The 20,812-nt window shown below is 37.6% G+C and overlaps 1 protein-coding gene across 7 annotated transcripts in view; it reads left to right on the top strand.

Annotated features, from left to right (window-relative positions):
- The window catches only part of NSMCE2 (NSE2 (MMS21) homolog, SMC5-SMC6 complex SUMO ligase), a 228,313-nt gene that overhangs the window by 4,845 nt on the left and 202,656 nt on the right, over positions 1 to 20,812 (top strand). For all 7 annotated transcript variants that reach the window (XR_014018868.1, XM_081266880.1, XM_081266881.1 and 4 more), the window contains exon 2: positions 4,764 to 4,934. Coding sequence is in view for 6 of the 7 variants with exons in the window: in XM_081266880.1 (XP_081123006.1) it covers positions 4,778 to 4,934 (157 nt within the window). In the remaining variant the exon portion in view is untranslated. The remainder of the gene's footprint in view (positions 1 to 4,763; positions 4,935 to 20,812) is intronic.

The following is a 20,812-nucleotide window of genomic DNA, read 5'->3' on the forward strand; positions in this document are numbered from 1 at the left end:
CTTTTTTGAACCTCTTAGTGTACAGGGTTTTGAAATCTCTTTCTCTTTTGAATTCATAGTACTTGGTTTATTTTTCTAATATGCATGTGTTCTCTTTCAAGCTTGTGTTGAAGGGTTGTTGCAGAAATGGATTGAATTTTCTCAGAATATTGAGTATTTATGGTTACATGGAATATATGTTTTGGTCTTGGAAAAAGGCTTTGGATTTGTGGAAGGCTTTGGATACTCTGCTCATAATGCCAAATTTTATTATGTAGGCAACATGGAGTTAAGACCGACCTTCCTTCTTTTTATTGTCTGTTTTCATTATTGGCATCCCTGTCTCTCTTGTCAGCAAGTGCAAATACCCTAAGGTGAAAACATGCCTAGGTTATTAAAGTCACGCTTTGAAAACCACTGCTCTACAGCACCTGACCATGTGCTGTAGAGCAGTGGTTTTCAAAGCGTGACTCCTGGATCAGAAGCATCCACATTACTGGAAGTTTGTTGGAAGTTCAGGTTCTTTGGTCTAATACCTACTGAATTAGAAATTGCAAGGTTGAGGCCCAGCAATCAGGGTTTCAGCAGCCCTGTCAGGTGATGTGCTAACACTGAAGCCTGGGTATAGCACAACAAGAATTACATAGAATGTCTTCAAACACAGGTTGTTAGGACCTGAGAATCTGCATTTCTAACAAGTTCAGAGGTGATACTAATGCTACTTGGTTATGGACTATTTGGGGAACCACTGTTGGTATGAAGCCCTTTGGGTATCATTTGATATGAATCAGGAAATGGGGAGAGGGTTTTGAATAGGGGAGCCACTTGATTTTATGTACATTTTCAAATTTTCTTTCAGGGTACTGTTTTGAGAATTGAGTGGAAAAGATAAAGTTGGGATCTGGGAGACCAGGTTGGAGGCTGTTATGGTGTGGATCCTTAATGTCCCTGGGAAAGCTCCTATGTTAATGCAAGAATGTTCACAGGGGAAATGATGATCAGATTCCAAGAGCTGTAACTGCATTAGTGAAAGTACCACTATGCTGGATGGGTATGGCTGGAGGAAGTGGGTCACGGGGGTGGGGGGGGTGGGGGGGTGGGGGGGGTGGGGGGGGGCATACTTTTGGGCATTAGATCTTGTCTGCAGCTCCTTGTACTGTCTTTCTGTGCTTCCTGGCTGCCAGGCTCTGAGCAACTTTCCTCTGCCACACCATTTCTCCATGATGTTCTGCCTTGCCTCAGGCCTGGAACAATGGATTTGGCTGACCATGTACTGAACCTCTGAAATCATAGCGCCCCAAATAAACTTTTCCTTCTCTAAATTGTTCTTGTCAGATATTTTGATCACACCAAAAAAAGCTGACAAACACAAAGATAGCGTTTTGAATCAGGTAGTAACAGTAGAATTGGTGAGAATGGTTGGATTCTGACAAAAGTTTTGATGGGTTTGATTTTGATGAGAGAGGATTAAATATGATCAAGGTTTTTGATTTAAAAAGTGGAAGGATGGAGTTGCTATTTAGTAAGATGGAACCTGCTACAAAAGGAAAAGGTTTGAGAGCGGGTAGGGAAGTGGGAAGGGAGGTGTTGGGTGTTCAGTGTTCTTGTTGATAGTACTTACATGGAATGGGACTGGCTGGGAGCCCTGGGTGGGTGGGAGAGGATGGAGAAGAGAGGTGACCAGGGCACTAAGCCTGAGCCTGCCAGCATTAGGATTTGCCAGCATTGAGATTTGGGAGGGAGAGGTGCACTGTTTTTAGGTGTCGGGGGTACACGTCATGTTTCACTCCTTTATTCTTTCACCATAACTTTACTGAATGGCTATGTGTGCCACTCCATTTTAGGTGCTTGACATAAAGCAGTGAACACAACAAAGACTTTGTCCCTAAGGAACTTGTAGTCTAATTGGGAAGTAGATACAATAAACATGATAAACAAAAGAATGTTGTTTGGTAGTATCTCTTGTGAAGAAAGATAAAATAGGAGAAGGAGAAGAGGGAATGACCTGAAATCTGATGGGGATGGGGAGCACTTGCTATTTTGCATAGGGCATCCAAGGTAGGCATTTGAAGGGAAACCTTAGGGAAGTGAGAAAGGAGGCAATGTAGATATTTAGGGGATAGGTATCCTGGCAGAGGAAACAGAGAAGCATGGCCCTGCGGCAGGGTTGTACTTGATTTTTATATAGATGGAAAAAAAAAAGAGACCAAATTCTGAATGCTGAGGCCCTCCATCTTATGGCACTCAGGCAGATGCAGAGGAACAGCAGAGAATGAGAACCATCTATGGATAGAAGAGCAACTGGGCAGGGGAGGCAGGTCAGAAAGTGCACCAGGAAGGAGAGATGATGAACTGTGCCATATGCTATTGATTGATAGGTCAAAGGAGATAGGGACTGTAGTAGTGACCTTTGTAAGAGCAGTTGCATCTGAGTGGTTGGGGTGGAAGGCTGGCAGGAGTGGGTCCAAGAGAGAATGAGAGGAAAGAGTTTGGAGACAGAAAAATCTGTGAAAGAGTTTTGCTGTAATAGTGAGCAGAGAAATGGGGGTGGTGACCATGGGTGAAGGTAAAGGGAAGGTGGGAGAAATAATGGTTCCTTTGTTTGCTGTAGGGAATCGTGAGAGCAGGGAGAATTACTGGGACAGTGTGTAGAGAAGGGAAGGATCTAGTGGATAAGCGATGGGGGGTTGGCTTGCCAAGGAGCAGGCACAGATTATTCCTGTTATCAAAAAGGAAGGCAGAGGAAGGAAGAGGCAAGCAGTGGGAACTTGTAAAACATCTCTTCTGTTTGTGTTTCCTCAGTGAAATAGGAAATGAGATTTTTAGTTTGTGGTGAAGATGGAGGAGGAAGAGTTGGAAATTTGTAAAGAGTCGTAAAAGGGCATTATTTTTCTGTAATTAGGAAAATTCAAATAGTTGTAGAGAGTTGTATATTCTTTGCAAATGTCTTTGCTCTTTATTCCTATATTCCTTTCTTCTGCTTGAATGGTTTTCTCTCCATCCATTAAATTTCTTTCTTTATCCTGGTAAGATCAGTTAGCCTTGGTGTCTTTGATCACTTAAGGCAAAGTTAAGCATTACTAGTGCCTCCACTTTTCAGTAACTCCCACACTGCTCCCCCCACCCCTCCCCTCCTCTTTTGTGTCTGCCTCCCTCCCTCTGCTGCCCTCCCTCCCTCTACTGCTCAACTGTGAGCTCTGCTGATGAGAGGCTGAGTATTTCTAGGGTCTAGAGTAGTGCATGGCATATGGTAGGTTTTCACTGAAGGAAAAGAAACTAAATAGTGCTTGAAAATGAGTCTTAAGAACACTTATTTTGAAAACTATGACATTCCCATGCTAGAGGTGCCATACACTTAAGGAGGTACTTACATTAAATATTTGTTGACTGAATTCTTCGAATTGTCAGTGAGTTGTAATTGTGGATGATTGCACTAAACTAAAACCTCAGAAATAAAAATCAGCATCTTGTGTGTCACTATACCCTTTGGTTTTAATGAGTCTAAAGATAGACATGGTAAGGCCCTATTTGAGTGAATGGACCTAATTCAGGAGGAAATAATTGAGAAACTACAGTAGTAGTACAAATGCGAGGTAAAAATGGTTGTCATGGAGAGGAGGAAATGCCAGAGATAGTGCATAGCTGTCTACTAAGAAAGAAGGGCAGGTTCCCATGCTGATTGACTGTGTACTAGATGCTAGTCCATGTCATGATTACGCCTTCCCATTCCTTTTCTGGGGCGTTCACTTTGCTTATGGTCACACAGTAGTAAAATTGTAGAGTCTGAATTCATGATTCCAGGAAAATGTCTTTCTGTTACCATACAGCCCTTAGGAACAGCCAGCCTCCCAGCCTAGTAAGCCTCTGTGGGTTTTACTTTTCTAATTGGTTTCAGTTGATTGAATTTCAGATGATTTCTGAATTAAGCAAACATGTCTTTCTGTAGGCACTTTACATAAAGAAGTCCAAAGCTTAAAGTTTGGTTGGTTGAAGGTAGAGTTTTAGGGAGTTTAATATGAAGGTAATAACGGAATCTGCTAAAATGGATGAATTAACAGAAGATGAGAAGTCTACATAGAAATTTTGCTTTTATTGAATCTTGGGGTCTCCCAAGTTTATAGATGTGCTAGAACTTGGAGAAGCTGTCAGGTAATTTTTACAGTTTTCAGAATTCAAAGTGCAAATATATCTGATAAGTTAAAAATTACAGATTTTTGCCAGGTGTGGTGGCGAATGCCTATAATCCCAGCTGCTCTGGAGGCTAAGGCAGGATAGTGAGTTAAAAGCCAGCCTCAGCAATGATGAGGCAACTCAGTGAGACCCAGTCTCTAAATAAAATACAAAATAGGGCTGGGGATGTGGTAGAGTGGTTGAATGCCCCTGAGTTCAATCCACCCCCCAAAATTATAGATTTTCAAAATCCTGCCTTATTAGACTTTTATTATTATTGTTTTTTTGTTTTAGAAAAATGCATCATGGATAACCTGTTTTATGTTTTAGGCTGTTACTGAATTCTTCAGAGAATCAAAGAATCTTTTGGAAGAGGGTATTCTACCTGCTTTAAAAAATGAAGACAGTTACCTTCATCCTGTATTGTGTGCATCGGTATTTGGTGGCCCAGATGATGGCACGATGCTCTCGTGTCCTCTCAGGGGACACTGAATGGAGATAATAGTATGGCACCTGGATATTGGATGTAGTCATATGATTATTTACAACTTTCCTATTTTCATATATGGTTATTTTTCTAACATACAACTCTTGTTACTCTGTTTAAAATTTAGGTAATAATTCCAAGATGCCAGGACGTTCCAGTTCAAGTTCAGGTTCAACTGGTTTCATATCCTTCAGTGGTGTAGAGTCTGCTCTCTCTTCCTTAAAAACCTTCCAATCCTGTATCAGCTCCGGAATGGACACAGTGTCTAGTGTGGCTTTGGATCTTGTGGAAACTCAGAGTAAGTAAAACTTAAAGCTCATTTCTTTTTTTTTTCAGGTGCTGAGTATGTGCTAAGCAAGTGCTCTGCAAATGAGCTAAATCCCTAACCCCTAAAGCTTGTTTTTTTATATCTACTTTGAGGAAACATTGTGTGGTAGCATTACTCTAAGGATGTCTTTTGAATATTCTTGGGACAGTCATTTAGTCCCTCTGTACATCTGTTTTTATACCTTGTTCTGTACATCACATGCCAGTGTACTGAGGGTGAACTAGACTGATTCATTCCTGTGTATTCATGTGGTTGTACTTCATTAGAGACTACACTAGAAATAGATGGTCAAAGACATGAAAGCTTCTGATCTCAGGGGACATGCAGTTCCCAAAGATTGTGACATTCATGAACTCTAAGGTCTGTAAATGGGTTGTGTTACTGTTCTTTTCCAGATTGTCCATTCTTGATTATCCAACAGATGGACTAAGGTAATGCTAGGGATACCAGCGAAGGAAGCTCTCTACAAAATGAGAGAAGTTCAACTTTGATGGACTTTACCCTCATTTTTTTTTTTTTCCAATTAGAAAATCTAGAAATACATTGCCTACTTTCTTTGGATTAGAGTTGTTTATTTTATATGACACATGGAGGGGAGCAACATAATCTTTTTGTTTTGTTCTTAATGACATTCACTGGTTTTGAGCAACTGGTGATGTGCCTTGGTGTGATTGTCTTTGTTTATCTTGTCTGATGTTCTTTGAGTTTTGTGGATCTGTGGACCTTATCATTTATACCAAATTTTGGGAGCCTTTCTGCTATTGTTTCTTCAAGGATTTTTCCTGTCTCTCCCATTATTCCTAGGATTCCAGTAATGTATGTGTTAGGCTATTTGATATTGTCTTATAAATCAGTGGGGCTTAGTTTGTTTATTTTTTTCAATCCTTTTCCTCTGTGGTTTCAATTTGAATAGTTTGTTTTCTTTCTGTGGTTTGGTGCTGGGGATTGAATCCAGGGCCTTTTGCATGCCAGGCAAAAACTATACCACTGGACTACATCCTGGTCCCTCAATTTGATTAGTTTCTATTACTATCTTCCAGTTCATTCCTCTTCTGCAGTGTCTAATCTGTTAATTCTATCCAGTGGATTTTTAATTTCAGATTTTTAATTTCTTTCAGTTGTTGAAGACATAATAAAGAATTAAATGGAAACTCTTTTCCCTTTCTCTTTCTGTCATGCTTATGTTTTCTTCTGCATTCTTGAATACATGAAGTCTGTTTATAATACTGTTTTAGCATTTTTGCCAGCTAATTCTGTCTATAGCTGCCTCATCCTAAGGACATTGTGAGTATGTATGTTAAAGACTATGAATTTTTTTAAAAAATAAAAATGAACACGGTTTTTACTGGCTTTAAAAGCAGGACTATGAACTGTTCATTCAAATAAACTCTCCAGGTCTCAGTTGTTTTCCCATTTTCAGTAATTACAGTATCATTTTGCTGTTGTCCCACTGTCTGCAAGCAGTTGTTTATGGCAGTGGACTAGTCCCATGCTCATGGCTAATAGCAGAAGTCACCATTTGTTTGATGTGTGGCCGTTAAAAGTTTTAATTCTGCCTCGCCTGATTTGGTGGTAATGGATATTTGGCTTTGGTAGGTAGGCCTGGATAAAAGTGATAATAAGATCTTAAGCCATAAGAAAGAAGAACTAGGGCACATACTCCTTGGGAATTGTATTAGTTTCTTTTCAGAATTTACATTGAAAATGTGTAGGTGTTTTAGCAACAGTTTTGTATTTGTTTTATTTGATTTCAAATAAGAAGTATATTTTGATATAAAGCACAATATACTTTGTATAATTTTTAAAAATATTTTTCTTTTTAGTTGTAGACAGACACAATATCTTTATTTATTTATTTTTATGTGGTGCTGAGGATCCAACCCAGTGCCTCACACATGAGAGGCAGGCACTCTACCATTGAGCTACAGCTACAGCTCTACTTTGTATAATTTAAAAATAAAAATGAGCACAATTTTTCCAAAAGGTTTGTATTCTCAAGCAGGCCTCTGCAGTTACTTTATAAAGAACTGCATAGCAAATATTTTCAAAGAGTTGTGAGCCATGTAGTCTCATAAACTTCTGCAATTCTGCTGTTGTAGTGCCCGAGCCACCGTGCATAGTATGTAAATGAGTGGAAATGGCTGTAGTCCAATAAAACTTTATTTATAAAAACAGCCAGTAGGCCAGATTTGGTTCACAGGCCATAGTTTGCCAACCCCTCCTTTAGAGCCATAGTTATTAAATATGTATTTAAAAAATGGGTTACTTTTTGGGCTGTGGTTGTGGCTTAATGGCAGAGTGCATGCCTTGCACATGTGGGGCCCTGGGTTTGATCCCCACCACCACATAAAAATAAACAAAGATATTGTGTCCATGTATTAGTAAAAAAAAAATTTAAAAAAATGGATTATTTATTTTGATTATTTGGATTAATGTTGTAGCAAATACATGGTTTTTCATTTACCAAGAAAAGCTAATTTAAGGTAAATTGTAAGAAAGTTATATGGGGAAAAATGGGATAAAGAGCTTTGAGAGATGTAGAGTCACCAGGAGTATAGAATACTTGTGAACTCAGTATACATATGCATATATAACAGAGGCATACAAAAATACACATATACACATTTTATTTAATACCATCAGTCAGAATAGTAAGGTAGTCAGTGAATATGTATCCAATGACTGTTCTTTGTATAATTGAGTTCTAGGTCTTAAGAGGACACTATTATTAAATAGTTCTCCCTTCACAGAGCTCACCATCGTAATGGGACATAATAAAATGAAGAACAATGGGAAAACTGAAAAGATGTTACAAGCCTACAAATAAATAATGTCACCACTGATCTCATCAAAAAGTCATAAATTCTCAGATTTATAAGTGTGAACACAAATTCTTCAAAATTTAATTTTTTCTTTAAAAATCTCATTAGCATCAAATATTGTTAGTTGTCTCTGAAGTTAACAGGCTCATTTTATTCATTTTCAGGAAAATGTCTGCCAGATACCCAAGTGTCAATTTCCAAGCTTTTCTCCTGAGATAGCCATCTTTCTTTGATATGCAGCAGAAATGTTTTATACACACTTCCTATTTTATCATAGAATATTAAAGGATATTTTCTTTATGCTTATGGTTGAGATTTAATAAACTTAATAAGTTGTACTAGTACATTAAGGACATTCTTAAGTGAAATTGGCATCTGTTTTACCACCAGTGAGTGCATGGTGGGGAATACAGTGACTTATACTAGTACAATTTGGTTTACGCTGAGGCTCCAGCAGTTTTTCTCACAAAACTGCTTTTGTGCCATTGGTATAAATATCCAATATGGCAAAACAAAATGGAACAAAGAAAAATAAGCAAATGATATCTTAAAATTATTATGAAGATAGTTTTGACCTATGGACTCCCTGAAAGGGTCCCAGGGATCATACTCTAAGAACCATTGGCTTATGAAACCAAGTTTCAGTGCTTAAAAGCAGGAGGTAGATGACAGAAATTCTCTGCAGAGACCAAGCCTAGGGCACTCCTCACTGGGATGTTTCAGCAAGAGCTTGTTAGGAGAGCAGTGTGTTAAAGAATCTTGGTTTAATATCATTAAATATTATAAAGCATAATTTATCATTTAAAAAATTTACTCACAAACTGAAGAAAATGTCCTTATGTTCCCAAATGATTTGTTGGTGTGCTTTTCTTCTTCACAAAATTTCTAAGTGTACATAACAATTCCCAAGAAGGCATATCATAGCCAATTTTAAATTAAATGAGTTTTTAATGGCCAAATTACATAAAAAACCAAACTATAAAAACTCAAATTTTTACAGCAAAAATTAATATTTGACATGACACATTGTCCCATTGACTTTTATAATTGACATTAAAAATTGTACATACTTTCGGGGTACCATATGTACATAAATGTGAATACATTGTATAATGTTCTAGTCATGGTAAACATACCTATTTCTTTAGACATTTGTCATTTCTTTGTAGTATAAATATTCAAAATCCTTTCTAGCCTTTTTTGAAAAAAAATATTATCTATATATTATAGATGACTAAATATTACATAATAATTACATTCTCCTGTGTAGTAGAGCACCAAAACCATTCCCCCTGTCTAACTGTGACCTTAGTGCCTGCCAGCTAGCCTTACCTCATCCCACTGTCCCCTCTGCCATCCCATGCAGCCATTCACAGCCCTGGTGATGTAGCGAATTGATTAGGAGGGAAAAAATATGCACATTTATGTGTATATATATATACTGTTCTTTCATGTATTGAAAATTTGTATTCATCACCTTTTAGATCTGTTTCCTTTGTTCTCACTTTAGTACCCACCCAGCCAAGAAGCACAGTTTTCATTTTATGATGGTTAGTTATTAGAGAGTTAGTGCTGGTAGGAAGGTGCTTCAGAGTGAAATGTGAGGCAAGCCTGGACATCTGTGTCCTCAAGCAGGGCTAACCTCTCACATTTGCAGAGGTTAAACATTTAGTTGAGAGAATAGTTGGGATGCATCACCTTATTTTAGGAAAAGGGAGTACTCATTTTACTTTTACATTAAAAAAAGTCTTGAAAATTACTTACTTAATTACTTACTTGATATACCAGCACAAGCCATCTGATATTTTCAAGACTTTTCTCTTAGGAAGATTCGCGATGTGAATTTTCACTATGTTGTAGTACATTTCTCCATCTAGAGAACCATTTCCTTTTATTAGATTCTTGTTAAATCCCTTTGGCCTTTGCCCTGTGCTTTATTTCATAATTACACTATTGGATAGAAGCAGTAATTAGAAGTAGGTGGTTCTAATGGTGGTGGTGGCCACAAAGGCAATGTAAGTAACACTAACTAGAAGAAGTCAATTTTTGTGTTTCTTAAATCAATTTTATAACTGAAGACAATTTTAAAAGCAAAATATTATTAAACCATTAGATGAAAAAAATTCAAATGGATTGGAAGTACAGTGTTGACTAAAAAGTTAACAATTATCGTTCAAGTTAAGGAGTTATTTATATGATCAAAGTTAGCATTAGGGTTATTTATATTCTCGAAGGGTGCAATGTTGTGAATTGGCTGATTCTAATATTGCAGAAATTCAGGTTACAGACTCTGAAGTGCCCCTGTGTTTGCTGTGGGTCACTGGTGTACCTGTTTCTCTCTGCTAGAGAAGCTATGGGGCGGGCCAACCTAGGTGCCCCTCAACAGATGAATGAGGAAGAAGGAAATTGAAATTGCAAATGTAGCACACATGAAACAATGGAGTATTACTCAGTTATGAAAAAGAATGACTTTATGGCATTTTTTGGTAAATGGATGAAATTGGAGACTATCATGCTAAGTCCCCAAAAGTCAAAATTGAATGTTTTCTCTGATATACAGAGGCTAATCCAAAATAGGGGAGGGGGTGGATAAAAAAAAAAGAGAAGAAAAGGCATAAAAATGATTAAAACTAAAATGAGAATTATTATACACTCTCTAGTGCTTAAAGTATAAAGGTAGTTTCTATACGAGGATGTGCAGGGAAAGGAACCCTTGAACTGTACTGTTAGTGGAACTATAAATTAATACAGGGCTGGGGATGTGGCTCAAGCGGTAGCGCGCTCGCCTGGCATGCGTGCGGCCCGGGTTCGATCCTCAGCACCACATACCAACAAAGATTTGTGTCTGCCGAGAATTAAAAAATAAATATTAAAAAAAATTCTCTCTCTCTCTTTCTCTCTCTCTCTCTCTCTCTCCTCTCTCACTCTCTCTAAAAAAATAAAAAAAAATAAATTAATACAGTCATTACAGAAAGTAGTATGGACATTCTTTAAAAAGTTGAAAACAGAACTTTCCCATATGATCCAGCAGTCCTACTCCTGGGTATATATCCAGAGGAAATGGAATCAATATATCGAAGGGACATCTGCATTCTCATGTTCATTATAGCATTATTCACAATAGCCAAGATATGGAATCAACCTAAGTTTCCACCAATGCATGAATGGCTAAAGAAAATGTGGTACACACCCCCACCACCCCCACACACAGTAGACTAGTTTAACCTTTTATAAAAAGGAAATCCTATTATTTGTAACAACATGGATGAACCTAGAGAATGTCACATTAAGTGAAATAAGCCAGGCACAGGACAAATGTCACATGATCTTCCTTATGTGTGGAATCTTAAAAAGCCAAAAAACCAAAAACTCAAAATTAGAGAGTAGAATAGAGGTTACAAGGGGCTGGGATAAGGAGAATAGGGGATGGTAGAAATACCGGTCAAAGGATAGAAAACTTCAGTTAGACTGGGGAAGTAAGCTTAAGAGATCTGTTGTACATGGTGACTATGGTTAATAATGTATCACATACTTGAAAATTGCTAAAAGAGTAAGTATTAAGTGTTGTCACAAATAACTATAAGTATTTGAGGTAATAGGTATTTTCATTAGCTTGATTTAGCCATTCCACAATGTAAATTTATTTCAAAACATCATGTTGTACACCATAAGTGTGTGTGTGTGTGTGTATGCATATATATATACTGTTAATAATGGAAATACATTAAGCCAGGCATGGTTATGCATGCCTGTAATCCCAGCAACTTGGGAGGCTGAGGCAGGAGTTTGAGGCCAGCCTGGTCAACTTAGTTTACACACTTAAAAAAAAAGAATTAAAAAGTGAATATTGATATATATTAACAATATGTGGGGATAATTCCTAAAGAATATTAAAAGTTTAGCTCTAAAAAAACTCGGTTCTTTCTTGCCAATATCTTCATGGTTCCCAGGATAATGTTTGTTTTTCATTGTTGTAGCATCTTTGTAGTAAAAAGAGCTTCTGAAGAGAAATTTTTGGAGGAGGAAATTGAAGTGTGTTAATAAAAAGAATCACAAGGAAAATTTTTGCATGAGTTGGGGTGGGACCTCAGCATAATAAAGTGTAAACCAATCTTTTAATATCAGTTTAGGCCTGCAAAAAGATCTGTGAGAGTAAAATTCATATTATTTTTCCTCATCACCCCTTCTTTCTCATCAGCATTTCTCCATGTTCATGTTGATAATCTGTTAATATTGCCTTAGTGGGGAAAGGAACCTTAGTGGTTAGAAAATCAGGTGCTTTGCCCTCTAGTTCTCAGAGAATGGAGCTTTTCAGAATGAGTGAGTTTCACAGACTGGGTTGGGCAGAGGAGCAGAGGTATGAGCTAGTGACAGCGGTATGGCTGCTTCCCTTTGAATTTTACAGGGTTCTCCTCCCTATGGTTCTACACCAAAATAAGTAAATTCCCTCAGTTATTAAGATTAAATCTGATGAGATTTGGACTTGTTTTCAGATTGTATGCTCAAATAATTACCTATAAATACATGATTTGAATATCTGGGCACAAATGTTTTGCCTGTCATGTTTAAGCCCTTAGAATTAAGAATTAGGCCGGTTGGGGCTGGGGTTATGGCTCAGTGGTAGAGCATGCGCCTTGCACGTGTGAGGCCCTGGGTTCGATCCTCAGCACCACGTAAAAATAAATAAAGGTATTGTGTCCATCTAAAACTAAAAAAAAAAAAAAAAAAGAATTAGGCCGGGCACAGTAGCACACACCTGGAATCCCACCAGCCCTGTAGGCAGAGGCAGGAGGCTCAAAACCAGCCTCAGCAATTTAGTGAACTGCTAAGCAACTCAGTGAGACACTGCCTATAAATAAAATACAAAATAGGGCTGGGGATGTGGCTCAGGGGTTGAGTGCCCCTGAGTTCAATCCCCAGAATAAAAAATAATAAGAAGAATAAGAATTAGAACTTGCCCCTCTTCCCACTGCTCTCAGAAGTTCTAACCTCCTTTCCTGTTTTATTTTTATTCCTGCTAATTTTATTATCTCAATCTCTAACATACTGTGAAATCGGCTTATGAATTTCGGTTATTGCTTGTCTCTGTCTTGAATGTAAGCCCCATGGAAATAGGGCTCCTTCCATCATTCCCCCTACCCTCTGCCATGGTGCTGAGGATGGATCCCAGGGCCTCATGTATGCTAAGCAAGTGCTCTACCACTAAGCCACATCCCCAATCTGACAGCAGAACTTCCTATCAGGTGCCCCTGCCATCTGCTATTGCCTATATGTACCTGATAAATAGTAAGCATTCATGAAATAGATTAATATGCTTAAAATTTATAGTAAAAATGACTATAATTTTTTTTCCTTTAATTGATTGTCTTGGTCATTCATATAAACACATCCATATCCACAGATCATGTATATGCTCCATCTAGGTATGTATCCTATTAACAGCCATAAATGCATAGCTATATGTGTGTGTGTGTGTGTGGTGGGGGGGACCTCAACACAATGAAGTGTTTACACACACACAACTACACACATAAAGGGGCCATTTGTCTTCCTGGGGTCCTTTGGCAATACTGAGACATTTTAGATGTCATAGCTTGGGGGTGTGGTATATGTGTGCTGCTGCCCTCTTCTGGTCTGCAGGAGTTGAGATGCTACTAAGCATACTATGCCTAGCCTAGCTCTAGCACAATCAAGAACTATCAGCTGGGCTGGGGACATGGCTCAAGTGGTAGTGCACTTGCCTAGCATGCATGAGGCACTTGGTTAATTCTCAGCACCACATAAAAAAATAAAATAAAGATATGTGTCCACCTAAAACTAAAAAATAAATATTAAAAAAAAGAACTATCAGCTTACAGTGTAAATAGTGTTGATGTTGAAGAACTCTCATGTACACATGTGTACTCATATAAATACATATCAATTAAATTTGATTAAAATTTAATTTCTGCTTGGAATTTTTGAAATTTGGAAAGTGAAAAGCATGGACAATACTTTAGGTAAATAATACTTGGGTTTTTACTATTTTGCATGCTGGAAATTAAGACTTCTCCCGATATATATATATATATATATATATATATGGTTAGGGTGTAGGGTTAGGGTTTTTATATATATATATATATATATATATATATATATATATATTTTTTTTTTTTTGGTACTGGGGATTGAACCCATGGGGCATTTAACAACTGAGCCACATCCCCAGCCCTTTTTGTTTTTTAAATTATTTTTAGTTGTTAATGGACTTTATTTTTATTTATATGTGGTGCTGAGAATTGAATCCAGTGCCTCATACATTCATACATGCTGGGCAAGCGTCACCTGGACTGTAGGTACTTGAGGGTAGGTAGGCTCCATGTATAGTCATCCACAGCCCCCTACTGTCAGAGGTTCTCTGTACTGCTTATTGAGCAAGTCATTTAAGTCAAAGAATTAAGGTACTTGGGCCTTGGGATCTAGAGGCCATGGTAGGAGTACTGACCTCACTTGTGGAAATGGAAAAACATCACCAATCAGCTCCCTGACAAAGGGAGAGTTGGAATTAACAGCATATCACTGTACATATCTCACACTGGAGCAGATTTGCATTTATTAAAGAGATGTTTGGCAAAAAGCTCTGAAGATTATAAAGCCTATAGACTGGAGGAGCTTCAGGGTCATTCAGCCATTTATGAAGTGGTGAAGTAAGGGAAGAAAAGGGAGGCCCATGCTGTTTACTGAAAGGGGTAAACATTCTTATCTTTCCCTCCAAACTGCAGACAGGGATTTGAATTTGGACTCAGTTCTTCTGACTCCAGCTCCAGGATCTTTCCTTTTTGATGGCAGTAATCCTTGACAGCTGTTAGCAATGTCCCAGGCATTTGTTTGCACCAGCATTTTCTCTACTTCTTATTGTAGTTATATGAAATTTGTACTGTTACTTGCATTTTACAAGTGAGAAAACTTTAAGTTAATTAACTTTAAAGTTAAAAACTAACTTTAAGTTAATTTTTTTACCAAGATCACAGAGCTGGGCTGGGGATGTGGCTCAAGCGGTAGCGCGCTTGCCTGGCATGCGTGTGGCCCGGGTTCGATCCTCAGCACCACATACCAACAAAGATGTTGTGTCCGCCAAGAACTAGAAAATAAATATTAAAAATTCTCTCTCTCTCTCTCTCCTCTCTCTCTCAAAAAAAAAAAAAATTTAAGATCACAGAGCTAACTAATGACAGAGCATTTGAACTGGTAAAGCCATATAAATATGCCCGTACACTACATAACAGATCCTTCTGTGTAATGACAATACAATGAGTTTTTTTTCTTGTGTTTAAAAGTTATTATTCTCATTTATGTTTTACCTGATACATCTTTCTGTGACTTATTTTCACGGACTCACTTGTGTGTAGACAAAGGTTCAAAAAGAAAAGATGAATTTTGTTGGAAACTCACCAAACTGTGAGTAGCTTCTGCAGTGTTAGCATTAACTACTTGGTTTCTCTGTGTATGTGGGTTTGTGGACGTTTATATTTCGAAAGGCCAAAAATAGGTACCAATGAATAGAGTGAGTCTTTGAAATTCATTTGTATGCTTATGTCATCCATGGTGATTACTGTGTTACCTGTCATATTTGAGTCTTTGGTTTGCAAGCCTAGCTTTTTGGAGTTGATTTTTTTTTTTCTTCTCCTAAGTGGTGTTCATAGTTTGAGCCACAGAGAAAGGAATGGTGCTTAATTATGACCAAGGGTTCCTGGCGTGCTGGGGATGTATCTCCTGATGTAATTTCTAAATTTCAAGAATGTATCTCTTTAATTGTGAATAAACAGGTACTTATAAAAAGTACTTGTTTCACTCTTTCATTCTCACCAGAGAATGGCATAATAGCAAGTTGAATTTACACCAATACAAGCATCTGAATACATTGCGGGAGTTCTTTACTGAACTCTGGTTGTTTTGAGTACCTATTTAAGGTGATCAGGTTCTCCTCAAACATCTAAATGGAAAAGAAACAGTATAGCAAGACTTCATCAGATCTGCTCTTCAGTTAATGACTTTGTAACATAGTTGTACAGAGCAGAAGTGTATAGTGGACTTGCCTGATGTCTGTTGTGATTAGGGTAGATGACCCTTAATTTTAAAAATATTTGACTTCCTTGGCTTTTCCCATGTCCCTAAGTAGGCACCTCTCCCTTTTAAGATAAGGTAATATGCCATATCCTGATATGAATTAACATGCTTTCTTGGTTCTGTGGGGGCGTTTTGTATTTAAACATTTTTGTTTATTGTGTATGTTTTGTGTATATTTTGTTTTTATTTTGATTTTTGATTAAGGTATCTGGTCCCCTTTTGAATAGGTCTTCTGAGGACAAACACCTAAGGTGCTCATTGGATGTGTTCAGAGGTTGGGACTCATTCGATGTTGATCAGGTGTTAATCCAGGTATAAATGTGGCAGTAGATATCTTTAAGACTGTTCCTTAAATAAAAATATTTTGATCCTGATATAGACATATAAATTACTTTGTTAATTTCTAAACTTATTTTTTGAAGACTTAGTATTTTTGTACTTATTTTTTTTACACTCAATTTTTATTTAAGAATCATCTAAGCCAGTGGTTCTTAAACTTGTGGGTGCCTCAGAATCACTTAGAGGGCTGATTAAAATATAGGTTGCTGGACCCTATCTACTTCTAGAGTCTCAGTGTGGGGGCTGGGGATATAGCTCAGTTGGTATGTAAGATCAGATGAGGCGGGCAGCGACCAAAGGAGGCAGATTTAAAAAGGCCACCAAACGAGGCTTTATTTAGACTCACTCCCGGGTGGAACTTTATCAGACCGATCAACTCCATCAAACCCGAAATCAGACGAGATCAGACCGAAGTGGACAGGAGAAGGATTTGAGAAACTGCACAGAAGCTTGATAGGACTGGACTTTTATGGGGCTGAAGGGAAGGGAAGGGCATGGGACAGGAAAAGGTGTTTTTAGAGTCCCTTGTCCCCTTGGAGTTGGACAGGGGAGTTGGCTGAATGCCAGGATTGGCCAGGGGTCCTGCTGATTGACAGGCATTTCTGTGGATGCCTGATTGATGTTTGCCTTGTTCTAAGTCACCACCACTGACCTAACATGGTAGAGTGCTTGCCTGGAATGCACAGGCCCTAGGTTTAATCCCTAGAAACACACACACACACACACACACACACACACACACACACACAAAAAAAAACTCAGTGGGTCTGGATGAGGCCAAGAATTCGCATTTCTAGCAGATTCCCAGATGATGCGGTTGATCCAGGAACCCTGCTTGAGAACCTTTCCTTGTCTCTCATATGGCAGGAAACATGCCACTAGATGGCATCAGAACACTTCATATGGGTACTCATTGGTCTTAATGACCATCACAGAGTTTAGGATTATGTAAAAGATACAGCTAAATTATTGCAATTTAGTAGTGTGAGGCCTGAATTATTGCACATTTGTAAAAAGCAAAATGTTTGGATCCTGTCAGATCAGAGGAACTATAGGACTTTTAAGATTATGATCTTTCAAAGTGGTCTCATCCAGGATTATTACTGTTACTTCTCTGCTGGCTTTGTTATCCAAAATTATTCTGTTTTATTTACCAGGGATTGATACAGGCCCTGTTACAAAATAGAAATACACATATCATATGAATTATAAGTACAAATAGTATTTATTATTCCAAGTTAATGTATCTTAATTTTGTTGTTCTATTTAAAATCACTTTAAAAGGATTTATACATATTGCTCATATAAATATCTTGTCCTTTTGTCCTATCAGTGGGCCAGCTGTGTTTGAGACAGTGTTAGAATGTTGAGAAGTGTGATGCTGGGGTTGTGGCTCAATGGCAGAATGCTTGCCTAGCATGTGTGAGGTGCTTGGATTTGATTCTCCGCATCTCATATAAATAAATAAAATAAAGGTCAATTGGCACCAAAAAAATAAAAATAAAAAAGAATGTTGAGAAGTGTGAAATGTGCTTTCTTTTCCTCTTGGCTTCCTTAGCCAGAAGGTGGAGCAGTTTCTTTTTTAAGAATTATTGAGAAGAAAGTTTTGGCTGCTGCTTTCCACCACCCCCTGCGCCCCGCTTACTGTGAAGTCTTACTCCGTACATTTTCATCCATTCCAACACCTCCAGATTTTCTTTCTTCCCTGACTCTAACTGTCTGAACATTGGCATGCTTTCTCCACATGATGGGAGTGTGGAAATAATTGCTTGCTGGTTCTCCAGTTTGCTGAGCTCTCCCATTCACATTAGGATGTCACTTTTTGAAATACTTAATGAGTCACTTTTTGGTTTTTAAAACAGAGTATGCATGGTATCTGAGTACCATCTGGGTTTTTCTAGACTCTTGGAGGTAATCTTTTTTGTTGGTTCTGCTTTTTTATCTTTGGAGTAGAGGCTTGGGTTTGGTTTCAGTGACCTAACAGGGTATGAAAATGACTACTACAGAAAATAAATAGGAGTTACACAGTCAGATTTGAAAAATGGACTAGCAATATGGCAATAATTGAGACTAGCTTAATGCTAAGCAGAAGTGTCACAGACTTTAGGTCATTTTTGAAAAATCAGGTTCCTTTGGAGAAGACAAAATTTTATGTCTTGTGGTAAAGCAGAATGTTAGGTTCATAGTTAACATAGTGGAAACCAATTTAATTATTCTAAAAATTAGGGGCTAGGGTTGTGGCTCAGAGGTAGAGCACTCGTCTAGCATGCATGAGGCACTGGGTTCGATCCTCAGCACCACATAAAATAAAATAAATATACTGTGTCCACATATAAGTAAAAAATAAATATTTAAAAAAATATTCTGAAAATTATTTTACTATCTAGACTTATTCTTTCTCCATCTTCTTTCTGTGTGTTATAAGTTAAATTATCTATTTGTAATACATATAAAAGGAAAGCATTATTTATATATAGCAGTGCTGTCCAATAAAAATGTTAGCCACCCGTGTAATTAAAAATTTTCTACTTGTCCTCATTACAAAAGGTAAGGAGAATAAATTAATTTTAGTATTTTTTTAAACTTAGTATATCTAAAATATTTCAACATGTAATCAATATTAAAAGTGACTAATGAGTTATTATCAGAGAAAGGCAAGAAATTGTAGGGGAAGCCAAATCAATTAGTTTGCAACTTTTTAGCAATTTGGTGAGTATTCAAATCAAACTAGTTGGTAAAATGAGATGATCTATTGATTTCTTTTGGACTTGTCGCTTCTCTACCACTAATGTGGTTGGTATTTTAGGTTTTTCCCAAAATGGTTTAGCTAGCTTAAAATGAAAAATGATGTGCTTCTGGGGGATCCTGTTAATATTTGCATCTGTATGAAATGTCATATGTTAATTTGAATCCACATTTACAGCACTTTCATATTTCGTAACTGATGTGGTAAATTAGTTTCTTATGGTATTGGGCAAACCAGGCAAGGTTAGAACTGGGCTTCAGCAGCCAACATACTCTAGTTGCTGTAAACAATTAAGCCTGTCAGCAATTGACCTTGGAAATGCTAATTTGCTTGTCCCTGGGTGCTGCCTCAGGCATTGGCTTTCTCTCAGTGGGTGGGAGTTATGAACCTAGTGTGGAGATGAATTGGAGGCATTCGGGGCCAGCTCCAAACAGATGTGCTTCTTGCTTCATTTTTGCATGTGACCAAGTTGCAAGAGGCATAGTCATTGTATGAATTTCTTTTTGAAGACCTTGTAGAATCCAGTGCATATGCCTAGACTAAGGTTGAAAGGAAGGTCTGTTCACTTTTGCATCCACTCTCCCTCTTCACTAGAGTGCTTATCTGACATAATAATGGTTAACTTTAAAATGATAGTCATTTTCATCAGTTTCATAGTGTCTCTTTAATTTATCAAAAGATGAGTTGGTAGCCATCTTTTTTTTAACCCCTTTGTATTTATGACAACTATTGCAGAGTCTGATTTGGAATGAATTGTAGCTGAATAAGTGAGGAGAAAGAAATGTTGGCTGAAAGAGTTTCATGGGGTGAGAAGTCATGGGCAGCCTGTGGCTCAAGGAGGGGAAAATATTTTTAAAAAGTCACTTACTTTTCTCCATAACTGGTGGTGGCAGCAGTGGTGGCATTTACTTGAAAACAGATTTAGCTTTCCTCTACTTGTGGTCGGTCCTTGGACAAGGGCATTTTTCCCCCTTTCCTGTATAATACTGATTCAAAACATTTATATGGATTTGTTTAGTTTTCATAGTTTTGGGGATTGTTAGCACTTTATGTTAACCAATTATTTATTTGACCTGTGCCCTCAGAAGGCTAATAATTTGCTTTGCAGATAAGACAAATATGTTTACATGCAAAGATAAGAACTACATGGTTATAAGTGACATGTTCACATGAGAAGGTTATGAGACTGTCCCAGACAGGAACCAGTGAACGACCTTTTACTTTATGACCTAACAACTTGATTCTGTATCTAGCACATAAATGTCTTTTGTCTACTCTCCTTAGTGGACAGCCTATTAATAGCCAACACTCAGTACTTTTTGTGTGCCTGGTATGTTCTGAATGCTTTATGTGTTTTCATTCATCTAACTTGTACAACAATACTGGAAGTAGATAGGTAATATAATTAACCTTCAGGTCGATTAAAAACAGTATACTCCCTGTCAAAAAGGAGGTTTTTCTTTTATAACCACAATAATCTATTTCCAGTATATTAGAAATGTACATTTTTTAGTAACTTACTATTTTTTCAACCCATCATCCTTTATAACTTAGCCCTTTTCATTTGCAGTGAGCTCTAAGATAAGTCCTCTTCTCTACTCAGTATTGGCCCACACTGCTGTTCACTAGAGAGATGGCAGAGCTTTACAGAGATCTGCCATCATTCCACCCACAGTGGAGAGTTACTCGCTAAAGCACTTTGGAGAGTCCACAAATTCTCATGATTGACTTACATGGTTTCTCTACTAAACTTTTAAAAAGGCCTTTTCTAGGTCCATATTTATAAATCTTGATTACCATGTATTGTCTTCATAGATCATCTAACTTTGATC

The sequence above is a fragment of the Spermophilus citellus genome (assembly GCF_964194105.1).
Source record: "Spermophilus citellus genome assembly, chromosome: 14".
Taxonomy (NCBI): domain Eukaryota; kingdom Metazoa; phylum Chordata; class Mammalia; order Rodentia; family Sciuridae; genus Spermophilus; species Spermophilus citellus.